The following is a 21624-nucleotide window of genomic DNA, read 5'->3' as shown; positions in this document are numbered from 1 at the left end:
AACATTAGCATCCTTGATCTTACTGGCTTGCTGCTCAATCTGTCATTACAAAACAGATTAGCACTCTCTCACATCAGATACAAAATTGTGTACATGGGAGTTTCATAACCTATAATATCCATGTGCCTCTAACATGGAAAGAGTCATTAGAACAATCTTCTCTAATCCTACAATCTAATTCTTCAGCAGCAGAAGGCAACTGAGAACAATAAAACATCTCTTTAGCAGGTTAATAAAAAAATGTTGTCATGAGTGTGACAGAATAGCACTACCCATCAATACAATCAAGTCTTTACAGAGGAATCATACATACACCATTTGAGAAACATGAAACAATGAGCCACCGTCTTCAAAGTGAGTACATCCTGTCCTCATACCCCCAGGCTCCAACAGAAGGTTTTGCTACTGATATGAGAGGGAAGTTATCAATACCACTTTGACGGAAAAGCAAGTTTTAAAATATCTACAGTCAGGATTTATGAGAGTAAGCGTGTCTGACAAGAGGAAATTGTATAGTGCAATTTATTCCCCTGAATTATATATGACATCTGAGATGGCTAAACCAAAGAATTATCAATGAATAAATGTAACACATCTGTGAAATGTAATCCAGTTCAAACATGGGGCCTCCCATCAATACATATCTCCACAAATGGTCTTTGAAGATGGTAAGAATTAATTGCATCAGTGGTCAATTTTGCCCTGAAAAAAATGTGATGGGAAATAAGAATTGCTCTTAAATCAAAGTACTTCAAGATACTTAAGAAGAGGCAATACGAATCACTGCATACTCTTTCTAAATTCATCCCATCAAAGCTCAACATTAAATCATATTTTGAGGCAAGCCTGTCTTGATCTTTTTTTCCCTGATATTTGTTTATAATATATTGTCAAATCAAATATCAAATTACACCCTCCTCGCCTCTAGGCTGGGGTTCTCTGTCTTTCTCTCTAAATAATAGGGGTATGTTTACTATTATAGAAATATATATATAGGTCACACATAATGTACTTGATTCTATATAACGGATCTATGTAAATTAGTAAAACTGCCAAAGGAACTGGATAGCTTATTAGCTAGGCAGATAATATTCTAATCTAAGATGAAGTGCAACTTCTAACTTTGAACGATCTCCAGCATCCGAGGATCCAAGATGGAGAGATCTCCAAACCAAGAAAAGTACCTTCAGTGATAACTGATTGGGATAGATGAGTATATGAAATGGAAGTCAACACTGAATGTGAAAAGGCCAATGTGATTCATCTGGATCCCATGAGAATTGTGCTATTGGTCAGGCTTCAAAGAGCCACAATATCCAATGCAAAATGTCATAGTTAGCAGGTATGAGTCAATTAGGACAGAGTTTACACCTCTAATATACAGTCTGAAGAGGAGCATCTTTTACTATACGTTTCTATGATAGAATCTTTTTTTCTTCAAAAACGTTGTGGTGGAGCTAACATGATTTTTAACTGGAAAGTACGACAAAATATACCAGAATAACCTTATTCAGTTGAAATGAACAATGAAATTGTGATCTATAATATCAAACGCAAAATCTCAGTCAGAAAGTAAGAATCAACGGGACAGAACTTACACTCCTTGCCCATGCCACTACATTAAGACAATTTCTGACAAAAGTGTTATCTTTTATCCTAGAACCTCTGTTCCTCTAAAAGGTTGTAGTGAAAATAAGATCATTTGTAAATGGTACGTAAGGCACAATGATACAACAATAAGCATATTCAAGGCAAAATTAATAATGCTGTTGAAATTACCTTCCTAGGTTGATAAATCTGAGGGAGTTAGCTGATAAAAGGTGCAGAAATATATCGTCAGATAACTTTGTACAATGTTGCATACTCAAATACCGCAGCTTTTTATTGCCAGTACAAAGAATCCGTACAGATGGGTTTGAAAGAAGACGGCATCCATCTAGTCGGACCTTCAAAAGTCGTGGACATCCATTTGCCATTGAAATCACGCCCGAGTCACTTATATGCTCACAATAGCTCAGTGAAATATACCGAAGCATTGGACACCTACAACATCAATGCAATGTTTGAAATGTGCTTAGGCCCAGAGCAATGACAAGGAAGGCAGTTCATGATGCAGCACCAGATTTCAAGCCATATTTAGTCCATTAAACTTGATATCCTTGATTTATCTTCACATGCATTTTATAGTGTCTACATATTTCTGATGGAAAATATTCACATGGATTTGGTGAAAAGCTCCTATATTTCTCTACTTCGCTCTAAATCTTCTTGATGTTTACATGACGACTGTTTGTTTGGATTACATCCAAGAAATGACATTATGACCAATTTAGTTACTTTCTTGAAACTTCCACTCAATTCCCACGAGCTCCCAAATTATGATGCTTGATAAAAATGTTCCAGGTATTTACCTCCATGTCAGATTTGTCAAAAAAACTCAGCACATGTAAACACACAATTCAAGCATATTTTGACCAACCACTTCTAAATGGCCTTTGCATGTGGTCTTGCCTTAGAAAGTTTAAATCAAACCAGGTATGTTGAGATACAGACCCTTGGGAAATTTTCTCGAGCCCCTGATTTGTTATCCTGCAGCAGTTGTTCAGCGCAAGCTCTCTCATTTCCCTGCAGGTTCCAACAGCTTGCAATGCTCTATCTGAGATTTGGGCATAACCAGCAACCTGCACGATGACATATTTAAAGTTCGATTCTTAACTTTTAATTTTGCAAACTTAGGACATATCATACAAGACACTACACACCAAAACTTTCATCAGTGGGTTTCCTGAACAAATGGATATTAGAGCTCCATCTGTCAATCCTGATGCTTGTCCCATATTTATGCTTACAAGATTTCCACACTGACCAAGGGCCTTCAAGCCAGCATCAGTGATCTGTGCAGAGAGTACACTTGCTAAGAAATATTTTTAGCCACTACGTTTTAGTTTATTTAATGAAACCAACCTTTTTACAACATTTCACAGAAATGCTTTGGAGGCTCTTACAGTGATGAGCCACAAGCTCCAGAGATGTGTCAGTGATTTGTGAATAGTCCAAGGCCAATTCAGTAAGATTCATGCATTTCTGAATGGATAAATTCTGAGATTAATTTTGAGAAAATACTACCACAATTAAATATTTGAATGGCATTCTTATCTAGCCTTCAGGCTATATATTCGTAAACCAGCTATAAGATAGTAATCTTATTTTATATGATCTGGATGGAAATAATACAAGCAGTGTAAATAGAATATAATGTAATAAAATTACTTGAACTAGCTCATAAATTGGCGGATCACTGAGGTACTTGAAGTTGCATAACTCAACTTGACATAAGTTACTGCAAACGTTTGCCACTGTAATACAGGAGAGAATAATAAGAATACTGCCAATCCCAAACTCGTTCTACAAAACAAACCTTTAGCACCCAATGTGACCATAGGAGATTCTAAAATCCTTTTTTGGTGAAGTCCATGGTTTCTTTATCAGTGGCATATTTTTTCAGGTAGCTAAAGAAGAAATTAGGGAAAGAATGTGCAGTTTCTTGCATGTTCCAGTTTAGTACAAAATATGAACACTCATATAGGAACCCAGCCATCAAACAGTACACACACACACACCCCATCACAAGTTCAGTCGCAACAGAAGGTTCACAGCAAATTCTATGTGAACCTAAGCAATCAGTCAGCCCTACAGTTTGAATTATTATTTACACAATAGAAGTGATATTGCCGCCAAGAAGAGACCACCTATCTCACCAAATCTAATCAATAATAATCAGAAAAAATCAATAGGATTAAATGAGAGACTGTGCACCTAGTCAAATAGATCTCTATTTTTTTATTTCTTCTTTGAAATCTGAGTTGAGGTATTGCTGTGTAACATGGTGCACTTTATAGCAGTGTTAGAGCTACACGATTGATCTTCGAGGTCCTGCTTTACCTCACTGGATTAACAATGCAATAAACCACATTAATTTTTTTTCTACAAAGTCATCTGGATGATTTCCTATAATTCATTGAACTTGAAAGGAACTTCGTCAGTCCAAATTCCTCAATTCTGTCAGCATTCCCTTGTCAGATAACACATTTTGAGATTTTTCAGCTGCGTCATACATAAATTTTGAAAACAGATTCAAGCAGAATTTTTAATCCTTGAGCCTATTTGCTTTTCTTTTAACCATACATTGCATTATGGAGACCTCAGAAGCTATTGAATGTTGTACTGGCTTCAACTTAAGGATTCGAATGGTGGAAGACCTTTCAGCTAGATGTAGAAGACCTAAGTCAGACAGTACCTGGATCAGAAATTCAAATATACTCAGTAAGTCAGACAGTACCTGGATCAGAAATTCAAATATACTCAGTGAATTCCTAGAAAAATACCTCCACTAAGAGTTCAATTCATGTTGAATCCTATTTTTCACCATTTACATCTAGGACTTAAAATCATATCTCCAACCTATGTTTCATGCATGAATCTTTTTGAGTCAGTCCTACCCACCAGCAAGAAAACACTACCAAAATCAATTAGCTTGGCACTGTTGCTTTAAAAAGTGATCCAATATAGTCACAAGAAGAAGACATGGGATGAAGTTCAACGGAAACATGATGACTTGTAAATACTTTCTTAGAACAAATAAATAGAAATATAGCCTAATTTTGGAAATGAAAATCAGCATAGGTATCTGAAAACTCCAAGCTCAACTCTAATGCAAGTTATGAAGCGTGTTCCAGACATATCAGGGTTGTACTAATATATGATTGTCATATATGTAAAATAACCTAATTGTTGGAAATAGGGAAGCCGATTGTAGACTTCTGTAAAGTCTTTGACACAGTGCCACAAGCTAAGCTCATGCAACAACAATAAACTATCAATATACCATAGGATATGCAGTGAGAGATTTGTCAATAAAGGTTTGGGACCAAGAGGGGTATCAGCCAAGGTGGAGAACATCATTGATGCGAAACAAGAAGATTTACTTCATCAAGAGAGCTGACAGTTGTTTTAGATTGGATTTTAGATTCCAAGATGGGGATATATCCAAAGGGAGGGAAGTACTTCTGATTCTTGATGCTTGATTCTTGATTCTTCACGATGGAGTGGTGTTATAGATAGTCACGTCCTATGTGCAATTGCTTCATCTCATGGTTGAGAACCCCACTTGTGTATATTGACTCGTAGAAAAGGGGTAATAGAGCTAGACAAAGTCTTAATTGTTCTCTGTTGATGAGCTTTTGTGGTTGTATTGTTGTCCTTCAAAAACTTCTCTCTACGTCTCTTGAACTTCCCAAGAACCATCCGTCTTCATATTCCATTAACTTGTGTGATGGGCCAAAGGCTTGTTTGAAGAGACAGTGCTATGTCCATATTATTTCATATAAAACAGTACAATGGCAGACATAATGTTATTTTGATTCTACTGCACAATTGGAAGATCTCTCCTGCCTATCTGAAATTTTGACTGATGTCAAGAGGTTCAGAGTTGGCATATCACATTGTAGAGTGTATGAGATAGATGTGTATCTATATAAGAAGACTTGATGATAAATCCATCTTGTGTGACTTGAGTAAAAACAGTGTCAGCTACTACGCCATTTTCCTACCAAGAGTGTTTGATGGTTCAGATCACTATATTCTTTTCCATTTAACTCATAAAAAAATTTGAACAATTCAAGCTATATTTGAACTTATGCCATGCGGTTGGAACCATTCTTGCATTTTCAGCATACCAACAACGATTTTCGCAAGCGGTTTTGATGACATAAGTGTCAGCCTTGAGTAACTTTTCTTAGGGAGCTCCAAATAAGTTGGATACTGGTCGTTAATCAGGATAGTACCATGGTCACTATTGAGGCTGCTCTCATCTCTGCTCAGACTATATCATGGAATACCAATGCTTTGCTCTGTACTATGCATGTAATCATCGAGAATAAAGGTCTCTTCAAATCTGTCTAGTTATGTGCCCCATGAAGATTTCTTGCAACTGATGTATCAACCAACCAAAATTTAGTTCATGGTTCTCCGAATTGTAAACATGCACATTATTTTTAAGCTCATCAAGGGCTACATCTTGACGTGAAAGTCAACCACAGACAGCCCATGGGGAGAACTGAGGCCCTATGAATGGTACTACTAGATATCTATACAGGTTGGCTTCACCTCTGCAGGGACTATCTCATGGGATACCAATGTTTTGCTCCTTACTATGCATGTAATCATTGAGACTAAAAGCCTTTTCAAATCTGTCTAGTTATGTGCCCCATGAAGGTTTAGTTCCCAAATTGTTACTCCATAAGAAGAGCTGGTGTAATAAGTGTATCAAACTATTACAATTTGAGTTATGATTCTTGGAATTGTAAATGTGCACATTACCTTTAAGGGAACCAAGGGCTACATTCGACACAGAAGTCGACCACAGGTAGCCTCCCATGGGGAGATATGAATGCTGCTCCTATATATGTATGCTACATTTTCCTCTCCCAAGAAGAATTCTGGTTTTGATCTTGGTACCCATGCTAGAGCATAATACCATAATTTTGGTTTTATTAAGGTTTGCATACAAGTTTTTATTGATACAAAATGACTCTAAAGCATTTAGAGTTCTTCGCAATCTCTCCAGTGAGTCAGAGATCTACAATTTCATCGGCATATAATTATGTTGATATGGCTACCCCTGCTAAGCATGCTCCTAAAGCCCCCAAACTCTACTATTAGATATCATATCTATAAAAAGACTGACTAAAGTGGCTGATAGTGGGCATCCTTGTTTTACTCCAATCGTGTAACCCAAAACCTCTGACAACCCAATAGAAGCGAGTACTCTTCCTAAAATTGATTCATATAGAGGATAGATTGTCCATTGCATATCTATGGGGACTCCATGGTCTCCTAGTCGTTGCATGAGCTGATCACTAGTACACTATTAGAGGCTTCCTGGAAATCCACAAAACAGCAATAGATTCTCCTTTGATGGGCTCTTCCCTCAATACGGGCTCAAAGGGTCAACATGTGATTCTAAGTTGCTAATCCTTTCAGAAACCCCCCTGTCCCAGTGAACAATAGTCATTTCTGTCAGCCAATATGCTCAACTCTAGGATCAACCTTATAGTTTAGCAAAGTAGCAGTTGATTAGGTGTCAACTTCACAGAAGCCAAAAATGATCAGCATATAGCATACCTAATTCCGTTCTTTGTATATATATCCTTTTAGCGAAGAAACGTGAGAGTGGCAATGCGATAACTCTTGACCTACCCTATTGTTTCCAACAAGATTCTGTTGAACCAAAGTTGTAGAATATTTATCATCATCCAATACGTGTAGAATACACATGCTAAGTATTATAAAGCATTCTACAACTTAGAATACACATTCTATAGATAAAATACGTTAAATATGTTAAATACATAGAATGTGTGTAAAATATGTTAAATACTTCTTAAATTTTAAAGCTTTAAAATTTTGGTATTTTATTTATTTTTCGACTTATAACAATATGTAGAATACGTGAAATATTTTTAAGTGGCATTTCTAAAATGTAAAAGACGTCAGAGTATTCCAAAACGTTTTCTAAACATAAAACAAGTGTTTTTAACAACTATGTGTCCAACACTGGGTCTATTAAAATCAGATGCCCAACAGGCAGGGATAACATTGGAAGTTCCAAAACGTTTTCTAAACATAAAACACGTGTTTTTAACAACTATGTGTCCAACACTGGTTCTATTAAAATCAGACGTCCAACAGGCAGGGATAACATTGGAAGTTATCAAGCCAAGGAAGAGTCTGAATTACAGACAAACGGCAAAACACTTCAATACAACACTCAGGAATCTAGGTCTCATATGCCATGATATAGTTACATTCCTTTGATACTGCTTTCAATAGAATAATACTATGCATCTATACAAATGTTTACTTACAGAACCATCAGCAGCATTTGATTTATCAACAAGAATGAGTTCTTCAAGAAGAGGGCAATTCCTAGATATTAAAGTTAATGTTGCATCTGTAACATAAAAGTTGCTTGGCCTTCTTTGTTTATGACGAAAACATTGCAAGGAAATGTTGCAAGTAAAAATATAAAGTAAAGTTTCCTGTAAAAAAAAGGAGGTGCACATTAGTTCATAACAATGATTCTATTTATCATGTTATGAAAACATTTCTAGCCAGAAGGTATATATATATATATATATATAATCAAATTACCAGAAAGTTTTTCAACCAGTTATATTATTCAGAACCTTAATCCATAAACTAAGGTACTTTTGGTAAAGTCACATATTTGGGCATTCTATGGTCAATTACACACCCTGACTGCCATTTTGTGACCCACAGGAGACAGGTAAGAAAACGTTTCTATCTTTGTTTCGGATTAAGTCTTTCTTGATACTTAAATTCAAAATTTGCCTCTGCATTGTAGTTATTTTATGTAGTGACATTTTATTTCATTTGAAAAATAAAAGAAACAGGCATAATAAAATAAAATAAACTCTTTAAAGGGGAGACAAATAATATGATAACCTAAAATCTTTACCAGTATAATGAAATGCTACATAGAAAACTAATCAAGAGATGTCTAATCTCAATGCAATGTTCACTGGAAATGTTCTACAATGGGTAATCAAATATGGATTGGCCACAACTGAGATGCCACGGGATGATAGCTCTGATTTGACAATGTATTACATGAGTTCATTGTCTCACTGAGTCAGTGGACGTGGATGTAATCATGGCACAAAGAAAATCCTTGCAAGGATTTCATTACACTTGGAGGATCAAACATGAAGATGGGTTACATTTGGCAACTGCACCATTAAGAGGTCGACGCATAGGAGCATCATGTCTTTACTGTACAATTCAGGGAAGGATATGATTGGCTCTATAGACATGGATTAGGAGCTCTTTGAACAAAATTCAAGTAGAGAAAATACTTAGACTGATCTACAATGAACTTTTTAGGCTCACTTTTGCACATATGCCGATGAACAATACAATTTTCTCAAGTTATAAGAAAGAAAGAAAGATATATTAACATCTTTTAAGAAGCCAAAATTGCCTATAAGACCAAACAAGAGACTACATCTCAAGTGTTGTCCCTTTTTGTGCCTAGGGCATCCATGTTTCCTAAGTGTGCTTGGATGTAGCTTAGCACTATTGTGCCTAATCAATTTATTTCTCTTTGACCAATTTATGTTCCCATGCAAACAAGCATGGCTGGCTGGGTTTCTAGAATTTCTTGACATGATTTGCTTAATCTATGGAATGATTTGGAGGTTAACGAAGGTGGAGAAAAGTGAAATCTAAACTGAGAAAACATGAGGTTTAAACCACTAATTCATGGCTTGGAAGATGAGAGCATGCCAGAAAGAATTAGTCCAAACCTACCATGGTCAAATTATAAGCACTAAGTTCTCGCAATAATGGACAGTTCCTTGCAACAGTGCAGACAGCTTTGTTGACATCTACAGAAGCTCCACTATCAATCATGAATGAGGTGAGCCCCCTGGCAGTTGCAGACAGAGGACTTCATTAGTGAATCATAGAATCCTTATATGATACTTTATATACAGGAACACACCTGTTGTTTAATGCTAAATCTTCAAATCCCTTTGAGGAAACAGCTCCCCCAAATCCAGACCAAGCAAATATGCGAAGATTTCCATTTAATCGTTTGGAAACGTGATTCAGAAGTTGATTACTATGATGATCACATCCGCAAAGAACAAGCTCTTCCACATTCTCAGGAAGGAATTCCAGTGATGAATCAGATAGATGCCAGCAGTCCTGGTAAATTTTCATCCAAATCTTCCCTTTCAGCTTTCTTATCAAAGTGTTAGCTTTCCTACTCAATTATACTCCTAATAAGAATCCAAAAACAAGATGGCATGCAAACAAGCAACGTACTGCATGAAATCTCTATAGAAACAATGTACGCTGAATTTGACTTCACCATCAGTCACCTAGAGCATATCAATGGTCCATATCATCTCAAAAGGTATACTGTGGATTATCGTATGTATAAGAGAGCCAATCACAATGCACAACAATTTCAAACACTTTCTTTTGGACCAATAGGAAATCCACATGTACAATCATTTATTGGATTAGTTTACAAACACTTGTCACACCAACTCTTCTTTATGGAGTAGAAAAGTGGGAACCAAGTCTTAACAAGACAAATCATTGGAAAGATTTAGAGAGAGCTTTAATGTCAATTATTGCACGCATGATAAGTAGCAAAGTTTCGATGCCCCATGATATAATCCAGGCAGATATGAAGCAGCCCCAATAATCACCGAGGCATTGTTCCGATCAGTGACCTGTATCCAATGTCGTTGGGATCTCCCAAAACGAAGGTACCCAAGGCTGGCATTTATGTCATTAAGACAACTGGCTGAAAATGGAGACATTCATTGTTGGTATGCTGAAATGCAGCAATGGTTCCAGTCACATGGAATAAGAATAAATGCACTACCCCCGTTCCAATATAGCTTGGATTGTCCCCATCTAAATATGACCAAAGTGGAAAAAAAATGGAGTGATCGGAACTGATATTATTAAGTTGGAAAACAAGATAACATGGATCACTTCGTAGGAAGATGACCTACTGTAAGACACTTTTTACACACATTGGAGGATGGATTCATCAACAGGCCTTATATGGACATACATCTTATCCTATGTGATGCGTAGTGTGATAGGGCAGCTACGAACTTCACCACATCAGTTAGAGATTGAGGTATGCAGATATACACAAATACCTATAGAAGAAAGAATTTCCAACTGTATCATCAAGGAGTGGAATCTGAAGAAGTCTATGGTTGTCATTGTCGTGTCTTTTATGAAATAAGAGGGAGATACTATTGCCTCTTTAAACAAGGCTTTGGCCCACTACGTAAGGTAATCAAATATGAGGACCAACAGTGCCTAGGACTTTTCTTGATAGAACTCAAGAGACATAGGGAAAAGTTGATGAAGAATACAGCCACACAAGCTCATCCACAAAGAACAATCACAACTATCTTTAGTCACATCACTCCTACTAATGCTACACGTCAATCAAGGGATACACAAATGGGCTCTCAACCAGGACATAACAAAGGGGATACAATACATTGTGCAATAGCAATTTATTGTGTGTGTAGGCCTTGGGCCCACGGAACACATCCTCAGCACCCTTGTCATCGACATGTAAAGGGCATTATTTCCCACGATTGCTGGTGCTTCCCTCGCTTCGAAGACCTTTCCATTTTGGATCAACCTATGCTAGAGATCTTTCGAAGACAAATGTTATAATATATCTAACTTGAGAATCTCACATGTGCCTAAAACCAAATTCTTTTGTCTCTTTTTATCTTATTTACTTTTATATTTACTAAGTAATATTTATTTTATTTTGATTTGTTGTTCTCAAAGACGAGACAACACTTAAAGATGCAATCTCTTGTTTGGTCTTATGGGCCAATTTGGCCTCTTAAAAGACAATATAATCCGGGCAGAGATGGGAGCAGCACCTATAATCAGCGAGGCATTGTTCCGATCAGTGACATTTATCCAACTTCTTTGGGAGCTCCCTAAACGAAGGTACCCAAGGTTGGCACTTATGTCATCAAGACAATTGGCTGAAAATGGAGACATTTATTGTTGATATGCTGAAATGCAACAATGGTTCGAGTCACATGGCATGAGTATAAATGCACTACACCCGTTCCAATATAGCTTGGACTGTCCCCATCTAAATATAACCAAAATGGAAAAGAATAGAGTGATCCGAACTGATATTATTAACTTGGAAAACAAGATAACATGGATCAGCCTCAAAACACCACTTGGTACGAAGATGGCCCACTATAAGACACGCTTCTTACAAACATTGGAGGATGGATTCATCATCAAGCCACCTTATATAGCCATACATCTATCCTATGCGCTGCGTAGTGTGATACGGCAGTTGCGAACTTCATCACATCAGTTACAGATTGAGGTAGGCAGATATACACAACTACCTTTAGAAGAGAGAATTTGCCAATTGTGTCATCTAGTAGTGGAATCCAAAGAACACTATGTTTGTCATTGTAGTGTCTTTTATGAAATCAGAGGGAGATACCATTGCCTCTTTAAACAAGGCTCTGGCCCACTACGTAAGGTAATGGAGTATGAGGACCAACAATGCCTAGGACTTTTCTTGCTAGAGCTCAAGAGACATCGGGAAAAGTTGTTGAAGAATACAGCCACACAAGATCATCACAAAGAACAATCACAACTTTCTTTAGCCCCATCACTCCTAATGCTACAAGTCAATCACAGGATACACAAATGGGCTCCCAACCGGAACATAACAAAGGGGTTACAATTGATCAGGCAATAGCAATTTGCCGTGCACGTAGGCCCCGGCCCCATGGACCACGACCGCGACACCCTTGTCATTGACAGATAAAAGCCATTATCTCCCGCCATCGCAGGTGCTTCCCTCGCTTCGGAGACATTTCCATTCTGGATCGACCTATGCTAGAGATCTTTCGAAGACAAAAGCTACAATATATCTAACTTGAGAATCTCACATGGGCCGAAAACCAGATTCCCTCGTCTCTTTTTATCTTACATACTTTTATATTTACAGAGCATTATTTACCCTTCTTTTTTCTTTTTTCTTTTTTGATTTGTTGTTCTCAAAGACGAAACAACACTTAAGATGTAATCTCTTGTTTGGTCTTGTAGGCCATTTTGGCCTCTTAAAAGACGTTAATATATCTTTTTTTCTTTCTTTTTTTCTTTTTCTTTTTTAAAAGAAGCTTCACCTTGGTATTAGTGGAAAGATGCCGAAAGGCTACAACGAATTCATACAATATATTACAACCCTCATATCCACATCAACCAACATGTCAAGTATGAAAAGCCCTCATGTAGGGTTGTTCCAAGACGGGGGGTGGAAAAAGCCATCTTGGTGGAGCATATCTCCACTTTATTCTTTCTCCAAAAGAGGTGAAGACCTCTGCCTTTTTCCAAACTTCTCGAAATTGTTGTTTACGAATCACAACCTCTGGCTCACCAGTTATTGCATCATATTGACCTCTTAAAGTATGTAAGAGCATTAACCATATCTCTTTGACTAACTCAACCGCATTCTGTTTAACTTTCTGAAATACACATTTACATCTAGCCTTCCACAATACCCAAACTATTAGAGAAGATATCGTAGACCAGACCTTATCCTCTTCCAAACAACAAACTATTGCAGTATTAGAGACCTCCAATACATGTCTTCCATCGGAGAGGAGAAGAAAATCACCATACTCCTTTTCATGGTTCTGAATTTCTTTAGCCAATCTTCCCCATCTCACAAAACCCCATGTGTACACATGCTTACCATAAATAGGATACAACATTCTCAACATTCTTTTCCAAACTGCTCTAGCAATAGGACATATCCATAAAACATGGTAACCCGATTCAATGGGAGAACCACGACTGTCACATTTTAAATCATGGCAATGTCCCCGCATCCATGACTTCATAGGAATGCCATAATGTGACAACCATCTAAATAACACAACTTTTTTAGGAATTTGCATGGCCCATAACCATTTCCAATAAGCATTCAACCATGAGTCTGTTACATTACCAAATTTCCAAAATTTACAAGCTGCTGGCATAACGGTCACACCTCTCATTAGCATTTCTCTACCCATTTTTACCGAATATTGAAAAAATGGGATTTTCTTACCTAGCATTCCTTGCACTGATATGATTTGCCATTTTCACTCACCAAGATCTCACAAAAGGCGATCAATGGGCTTATTCTCATAGACCCATAAATCAAAGAGACTGTTTACATCATTTGGATGTGGGTTCAGTATCCATTTTTTATCTTTCTTCCACAATATACGAATAGGCAACATATTCCCTTGAGTTAAAAGTTCGCCTTCCACAAAGAGAGAATGAAGTCGTCCAGAAGGCAAAACATCGAAGTAACGGCATTCATGTGAGTTTTTATAACCCCTAACCCCCAACAAGACATGTAGGGATGAAAACATAACATACCAAAATAGACTAGTTTGAGAAGGCTGAAAGGAAGATATCGTAAAGACTGTATCCATTTCTGAATACATAATGTTCCCTCCCCAAATTGTACTACAAACATAGGTTTTGTTTTCCATCGCTGAAGAAGAAAAAGTCAGCCAATTCCCCACTGACTCAGCTTCACCTTTATCAAAGTCAGCCCAATTCAACCTAGTTCTCTTCCCTAACATTACCCCCTCTTCTGATGTAAATAGTGGGTTCAATATGAGGGGTTGGCACAACCATTCCTCCCTACATGATGGTAGAGATTGGACTAAGTTCTTTGTTTCTTTCTTTCCAAGATATAAACAGAATTCGCATTCAAGGTCTTAAAATTTCAAGAAGCAATCTTAAATTGCCTTTCAAGAAACTAAACAAAATTGGAAGGACATTTTGTGTTTTACATTCCATACATGGCAATACACATTTTTTGGTTATCCTATGCCAACTAATCAATCTCTCAGTATGGAGAAACTTCCACTTTGTTTTACTTTGTTTGATGAATACAGAATGGTACTAGAATTTTCCTGTTTACATAGCACTTATCGTGCTACTTACAGGAATACATAGAACTGTTGTACATCTACATCTACATATGATTTTGTTGTAGTACGTCTCCAAACAAGATAATGATATTCGTGCTGCTTTTTTTCTTCCTCCCTGAGAATATCGAATAAGAAGGAAAAGAACTGAGTGATTTGAACTGTTATTATCAAATCGGATAACAGAAGAACGTGAATCAGATCCACGGCGTCTCTTGGTAGGAAGATGGCACACTTTTTACACATCGGATGATGGATTCATCATCAAGACCTCTTATATGGACATACATCTATGCGCTGAAATTGGTGATTGGGCAGCTGCAGACCTCATCACATCAGTTAGAGATTGAGGTAGGCAGATATGCACACAGTTCTAGAAGAAAGAAGTTGTCAATTGTGTCATCTGTGAGTGGAATCTAAAGAACACTATGTTTATATGAAATAATAGGGAGATGACATTGTCTCTTTAAACAAAGCTTTGGCCCAAGATAATGGAAAATGAGACATAGGGTCAACAGTTCTTGGGGCTGTTCTTGCTAGAACTCAAGAGACAGGGATAAGTTGTAGGACAAAAATACAGCCATACAAGCTCATCAACAAAGAACAATCATAGGCTACAAGTTCCAACCAAGTCATTGCAAAGGGGTTACAATAGATGAGGCTAATGCAATTTGTCATTCACATAGGCCCCAACCTCATGGACCACAACCTCACCACCTTTGTCATTGAGTGATGAAGCTAAAAAAGTCCTGATGTTTCTTTGTAGGAGTTGCTCTGGTCATATTCTTGCCCTTCAACAAACTCTCACTATGTCCCTTGAGTTCTAACAACAGTCCCATGCATTATTTCTCTTTGTTTTCTAGTACCTTGTGTTGTGAGCCAAAGCCTTATTTGAAAAGGTTGTTCTATCTCCCTCTTATTCATAAAACACAGCACAGAAGCAAAGATAATGTTCTTCCTATCTCCCCCTGAAGGCACAATTGACATATCGATTCTTCCACAGATTTGCATGTGTATCTTAATATCTCAGATTGCCTTATAGTGGGTCATCCTCTTACCAACACATGTTGTCGATGAAAGTTACATTAGACTAAGGGTATTGAATTTATACTTATGCCATGTGATTGGAATCATTCTTGCATTTCAGCATACTAACAATGATTATCTCCGTGTTCAGAAAGCTGTTGATGACATAAGTGTCAGTCTTGAGATTCCTTGCTTCCACCCAGATTATATCATGGCGCACTGATAATATGCTCCTCATCATGCGAACAGTCAGGGAGACAAAAAGTCTCTCCAAATCTGTACAATTATGTGCCCTATGATGGCTTCGTTCCCAAATCTCTACTTTATAGTGAAGAATCGGTGTTGCAAGTGTATCAAACAACCATGATTATTTATGGTTCTTGCAGTTATATATGTGCACATCAAGGGCTGATATCCACGAGAAAATCAAGCACATGAAGTCTCCCACAGGGAGAATCCCAAACTGTGAATTTTATTCCTATATATGTATACTATCACGTTTGAGTGATATGTTATTCCTAGATATGCTCCCATTACCTATGTTTGAGTTGTGTTAAACACCATTATTTTGGTTTTATCAAGGTTTACCACCAAATCTTTGTTGATACAAAATGAGTTCAAGGCATTTTGATGCCTTTGTACTCCTGAGTCGAAGATCAACACAATGTCATCAGGATACAGTAATATTAGTATGGCATATAGTATGTCCTCAACCAGCCAATCTTTCTATGTAATTAGAAATCTCATATATAAAAAGAATGAAAAGCTTTGGTGATAGTGGGCATCCTTGTTTTACTCCAATCATGCTACTTACTAGCTCTGACAACCCAACATGAGTGTGCTCCTTTTTGACACTGATTCATTTAGTGCATAGATTCCCCATTGTATGTATATTTACCAGAATGCCAATGACTTCTAGCCACTACATGAGTTGAGCACATGGTATAGTATCGAAGGCTTTTCAGAAATCCACAGCAAATGGGGACAATCCAAGCTATATTGGAACAGAGATAATGCATTTATACTTATGCCATGTGACAGGAACCATTGTTACATTTCAGCAGACCAACAATTATCTCCTCGTTCAGCAAGTTGTTTTAATAAGTGGAAAGAAACCTTGAGTAGCTTTGTTTAGGGAGCTCCCAAAGCCGTTGAATAATCCCTCGGTGATTATTAAGGTTATTCCTCTCTCTGCCCAAATAATATAAAGGGACACTGATGCTTTTTCTTTATCATGAGAACAATCATCAAGATTTACAGTCTACCAGAGTCACAATAAATAAAGTTTTGCATACCATGGTCAAACCCATGGTGTCTCCCAAAACAGGAGTCGATAACTAGACCTCCACTTTTGCGAATTAGGTCTCATAGATCTGGTCCTTTTGAGATGTTATAATATGTTTCTAGTTTTCCTTCTTCACTCTCTCACAATCCCTTCCTATTCTATATGAAACTCCAAAGACATTAACAATTTAACTACCTTGGAAACCTTGGCGTATTAATTTCATATGTTATGATAAAACATATTAAAGGAAAAGGGAGAGTTTTAGGCTTTGAATAGATCAAACTGTTTGAAAGTTCGATTAGAGATTTTCTAAATTTGGACTAGAAAAAACTGTCTTACAAATATATAAATTTTTAAATAAGAAGAAAGTCTGTATACCAATTCTATCCGTCGAAGCATTTTTCCAAGTCTCTTACATAAGACCATAAAGTAGTAATCGTTCAATAAGAACGCTCCATGTCTTAGATTCAAAAATGTTAGAGTTGAGAAAGCGCTGCTATCAAGAGAAAACATGAAAGCTTTTAGACTATCTTCTATCTTCCCAAAATTTTACAAGCACAAAAATGCACCTTCACATGATTTCTCTTCTATGAAATTATTAAATAGGCATGACAATGAGTTCAAAAACAAATGCAAAATTCAATCCAAAACACAAATAGTATTAATAAGAAAACTAATATTATGGGCCTCATACACCATCTAGCTGTGTAGCATAAGGCTACAAATATGGCTTTTTCCTAGTTATCTATATGGCTAGCACTTGGAGGCAAAATCAGATCATTTAGGCGGTATGTGTATAGTTGGAAGCAAGTTCTTTCTACAGTTTTTTCAAGTAAACTCAAACATTTATAAACGTTCTTTATCATCACAAACTTCTTCATTTTCTAGCTATATCAATTATATGGTTCCTTGAAGGATACTTCGAGGCAAATGATTACCCATTGCACTGTTTTATTTGGTACCATTTTATATGATATTTATGCACTATTACAAGTCATGATATTTATTATTCAGCATTACAAGAATATTATTGTCTAATTGACTATTTAATTAAAGCTTTGGCTCTAAGAGGTGACCTAAAATATTTTAGATCTCAGTTGGGAGGTATTAGTGAAACTTTAAAATAATTGTTTCTATGCCAAAACTAATAACCCTAAGCAAATATAACGAATTCATAGGGTATAAGGTATGCCTAACTTGGGGCTATGTACCCAAGGACTAGAAAACCACAAAACCTGTAAGTGAAGAAATGTAGCATGTACAAGAAACTGCTGTTGTAGGCTATAGTGGCAATGCACAACTCTACATTGCAGGTCAAGAACAAGGGAGTTTGCGCACAAAGCTGAAGGAAATGTTTCCTCCTCTCTTCAGCAGTCCATGAATAACCAGTAGATGAATTCCATAAACTTCAGAGGCTATGAATCAACTCAATGAAAATTATTTCCAGGGTTTCTATGCGAAACCATCTGCTCTTGCAGCTGCACCAAAGAGTGATACACACAATTGTATATGAAATACTCATATCTACCCATTGTCTTTGGATGAGGTGGCACAACATTATTGGATGTATCTCTAGAATGTCCAATGAGGGTAAGCAAAGTTGTACCAGTTTTGGCTCTTACAAGCTCTTTAGCTTTTGCATTAGGCATGATGAGTCATATAGCATACTAGTTATGTCACACATAGGTGATTGTTTTGTTTTTTCAGACTAGCAAACTCATTCGTTCTTTATCATGAAGCATATTCTTGTTAAAACAGCTCTTATGGAAGTTAATGAGCAGGATCCAGGAAGAGCTACACGGTACAATAACACAATTGAAACCTAGATAGCTCTGATGCTCACAAATACACAGCAGATCTACAATTGATTAAGGAAACAGTACACAACAGTTTTATCCTGAGATGTGCTCATCAATTACCTGCTCACAGCTTGCTGACTTCTGCTACACATTAAGCAAGCTTTAAAAAGGCTCTACAGAGATCAGTAAGCTACCTTTTGACATTGGTTCCAATGTTCTTCATGGGACACTTAAGTCTGACACTATTCCTTGAATTCACATTCCCATACCATCCTTCCATTGGTTTTCCATTCGGTGTGTGAATACTCATCTGGCCATTATTGCTCATTGTATCCCTTATTAGTTTCCCTCCGTCACATTATATGATTTTGCCCAGGCCAACAATTTCTTTTCCTAGTTGCCTGTTTATTTGCTGATCGTTAATGTTCAGCAGAATATATAACACTCCCATACTTTTATTGGATCACTATGGACTACATTCTAATATTCACTTTTGACTACCTCATCTTCCATCCTAGCTTCGTTCTATTTTTCTATTTATGCAGAAATTAAAAAAATTCTTGCAAATTCTAGTATTTATCACAATATGCTTTTGTATAATCAATTGCCTCAGAACAATGCCCTGAATTTTAGGTTTTCAGGTAGCATATAACACAGAGATAGTGCAAATCTGTTTATATCACATACACTTTTTATTGACATACCTTCTACATTGCTCACTGAGACTTTGGCATGTTTGTGCAACTTGGGCCCAGTCATGCGGTTGTAAACGGATCAGCACATTTAATGTTAGCTTCAGAAAATGAAAAGAAAATTTAATTGGATATTTTCATGGCAGTTAAGAAATGTTTAATTATATAGAAACACACGTAGTAATCAGAAACAGATTAACATAGTACCAAGCAGATGACATAGATTTTTGTAATATCTTGTATTAGAGACTTGCATCTTCAAAATCAGTGTAGTATTATTATGCTTATTTTTGTATTGCTGTTAAGGATTCAATGGGAACAAATGCAATTCCAACTATTTATGTTATGCATGCTACAGAACTGACAAATGTTTGTTGAGTCAACTGTTTCCAAGTCCAAAAATACATAAATTGCAAGAATAAAGAAAGTGGTGGATGAGGGAAGAGGGATGAAATTCGAAAGTCGAAGGTACCCAAGGGCCTTTATCACCCAGCACCAAAAGTGCTTCTTTTACCTTGGACATCTCACCATCTTGAACCAGCCCAGGTTGAAGAACTTTTTAAGGAAGAAGTTTCGGCCTTAGTTAAAAACCTTAAATGCTTCGTTAACTAGATTTTTTGGTACCCAATATTGGCTATATTTATTCTTTTATGTTGTTCTCAGAGATGAGAAAACCTTTAAAGATGCTGTCTCTTGCTTGGTCTTTAAATATATATTTCTTTCTGGCCCTCCCTCTTGTTCTCTTTCCATTCACTCTAATCCACTCTAGTAGCATGGCAGGTCTGCACTATAATTACAATGTGTACTGGATAAATTGAAATTCTGTGAGAGGCAATAATGATTCAAAAATACATGAACACAAGTAAAAAGAGTGGAGATTCCAGAACTATGAGTCAAGGAAAAAGGTCCAAGAACACAGGAATTGGTCAATTATGGAGTAAAACGGACAGTACAAAGGTTTTAAAGCGCAGTTAAGTGCTATACATACCTCGTTGGGTAGGCAGAGGAGAGTGGGAGAGCATGGTGGATCTCTCTCCATCACAGCGCGTTCACAGGGAAGCAGTCGTTCCTTTGTTTGTTGTTCACGTATGAGGTGAAGCCTCCATCTCCATCTCCATCTCCATCTCCATCTCTAAGGAGCGGATTCATTGTTTGACTTACACAAACTCTGATGCTAATCCGTTATTATCTGTTCATTTTTGTTTAATTAGGGATTGGTTCCCTCTAAATGGATCGGAAATTAGTTGCCCATATTCCCGGTCATTGTAGTTGGTCCAAGTGTGTCCCAGAACTTGGCCAAACTCATTCCTTGCTTGTAAATTGTAGCACACCATCTCGGCAACATCCTAAATAGACATCACCAATGATGGCATGCATTCCCCTAGGTGGCAGTGAATTCTCTGAGACCCAATTGACTCGCAAACGAATGACTTTTGCATATTCTACAAGTCTTTGAAAAATGTATCCAAGAGTCCGTAGAGCCCAACCAAGAGTTGAATCCCTCGAGTCATGTTTCAACCAACGATGGACACAAACTCGGATTATGGTCCAAAATACATCATTCAAACTCATGCAACAAAGGCATGTATACACAAGCCAAGTCAATCTTCGCCTCCCATTTGGGAAAGTTGGTATGTTTCCATGAGTTGCTTCTATGGTGTGTGGTCTTCATACATTTCTGAGGCAAAAAATTAGTCTTTTGGGGATCCAATTTAGAAAATGATTCCCTGGAAAAACAACGCTCTGGTTATTACTTTCAAACCTCTTCAATTTGCATTCATACTTATTCCTTGCTTCCCCACTTGAAATGTTTCATTACTTTTTTTCCAACAACAAAACAAGTTAGTCCTAAATGGGATTTCACCTTCTTGATAGCCAAAACCAATGTCCTAAATAAGATGTTATGTTACGTTGCAAAAAGTAGCAAGTAGCCAAGTGTTCTTGTTCGAGAGGACTAAAGTAGCTTTCTAAGCTTTTCTCTAAATTTTATAGGTCTTGTAATTTGTGATATGAAACCACTCCCCCTAATTATGTGTGGTCTAAATTAAATAAGAGAACATTGATTAATATTTACTATTTTTTAATGACAAATATCCATGTTCATTAGTAAGTTCGTAAATAGACCTTAAATCCTGTAAGTTAAGAGACTAAATATAACCATTTTGGTACATTCAAAAGAGAAAGATCGTAATTGGTTATGATGGTAGGAATGGAGA

General features: G+C 37.0%; 1 protein-coding gene across 5 annotated transcripts; it reads right to left on the bottom strand.

The window, feature by feature from the left end:
- Positions 1-200: 200 nt before the first annotated feature.
- Positions 201-20594, bottom strand: LOC147858089 (uncharacterized). Of its 5 annotated transcripts, none has more exons than XM_087327105.1 (13): positions 20397-20594; positions 19421-19509; positions 17296-17413; positions 9584-9789; positions 9391-9508; positions 7926-8099; positions 4186-4297; positions 3271-3356; positions 2965-3084; positions 2763-2894; positions 2554-2681; positions 1780-2043; positions 201-702 (listed from the first exon to the last, which is right to left on the bottom strand). In XM_087327105.1, exons 1-13 carry the CDS (start codon positions 20445-20447, stop codon positions 615-617), a joined length of 1686 nt encoding a protein of 561 aa, XP_087183231.1. In that variant the 5' UTR covers positions 20448-20594; the 3' UTR covers positions 201-614. The 5 variants fall into 5 exon arrangements, with proteins under 5 accessions (XP_087183231.1, XP_087183232.1, XP_087183233.1 ...); XM_087327106.1 differs by having other exon boundaries at positions 17296-17410; XM_087327107.1 differs by lacking the exon at positions 20397-20594 and adding an exon at positions 18911-19117 and having other exon boundaries at positions 17296-17410.
- Positions 20595-21624: the final 1030 nt, after the last annotated feature.

This window comes from Azolla caroliniana, unplaced genomic scaffold (assembly GCF_043228905.1).
Source record: "Azolla caroliniana isolate FFs.n. ecotype wild unplaced genomic scaffold, voAzoCaro1.0.p SCAF_11, whole genome shotgun sequence".
Lineage (NCBI taxonomy): Eukaryota > Viridiplantae > Streptophyta > Polypodiopsida > Salviniales > Salviniaceae > Azolla > Azolla caroliniana.
This window is presented reverse-complemented; position numbering and strand designations above follow the sequence as displayed.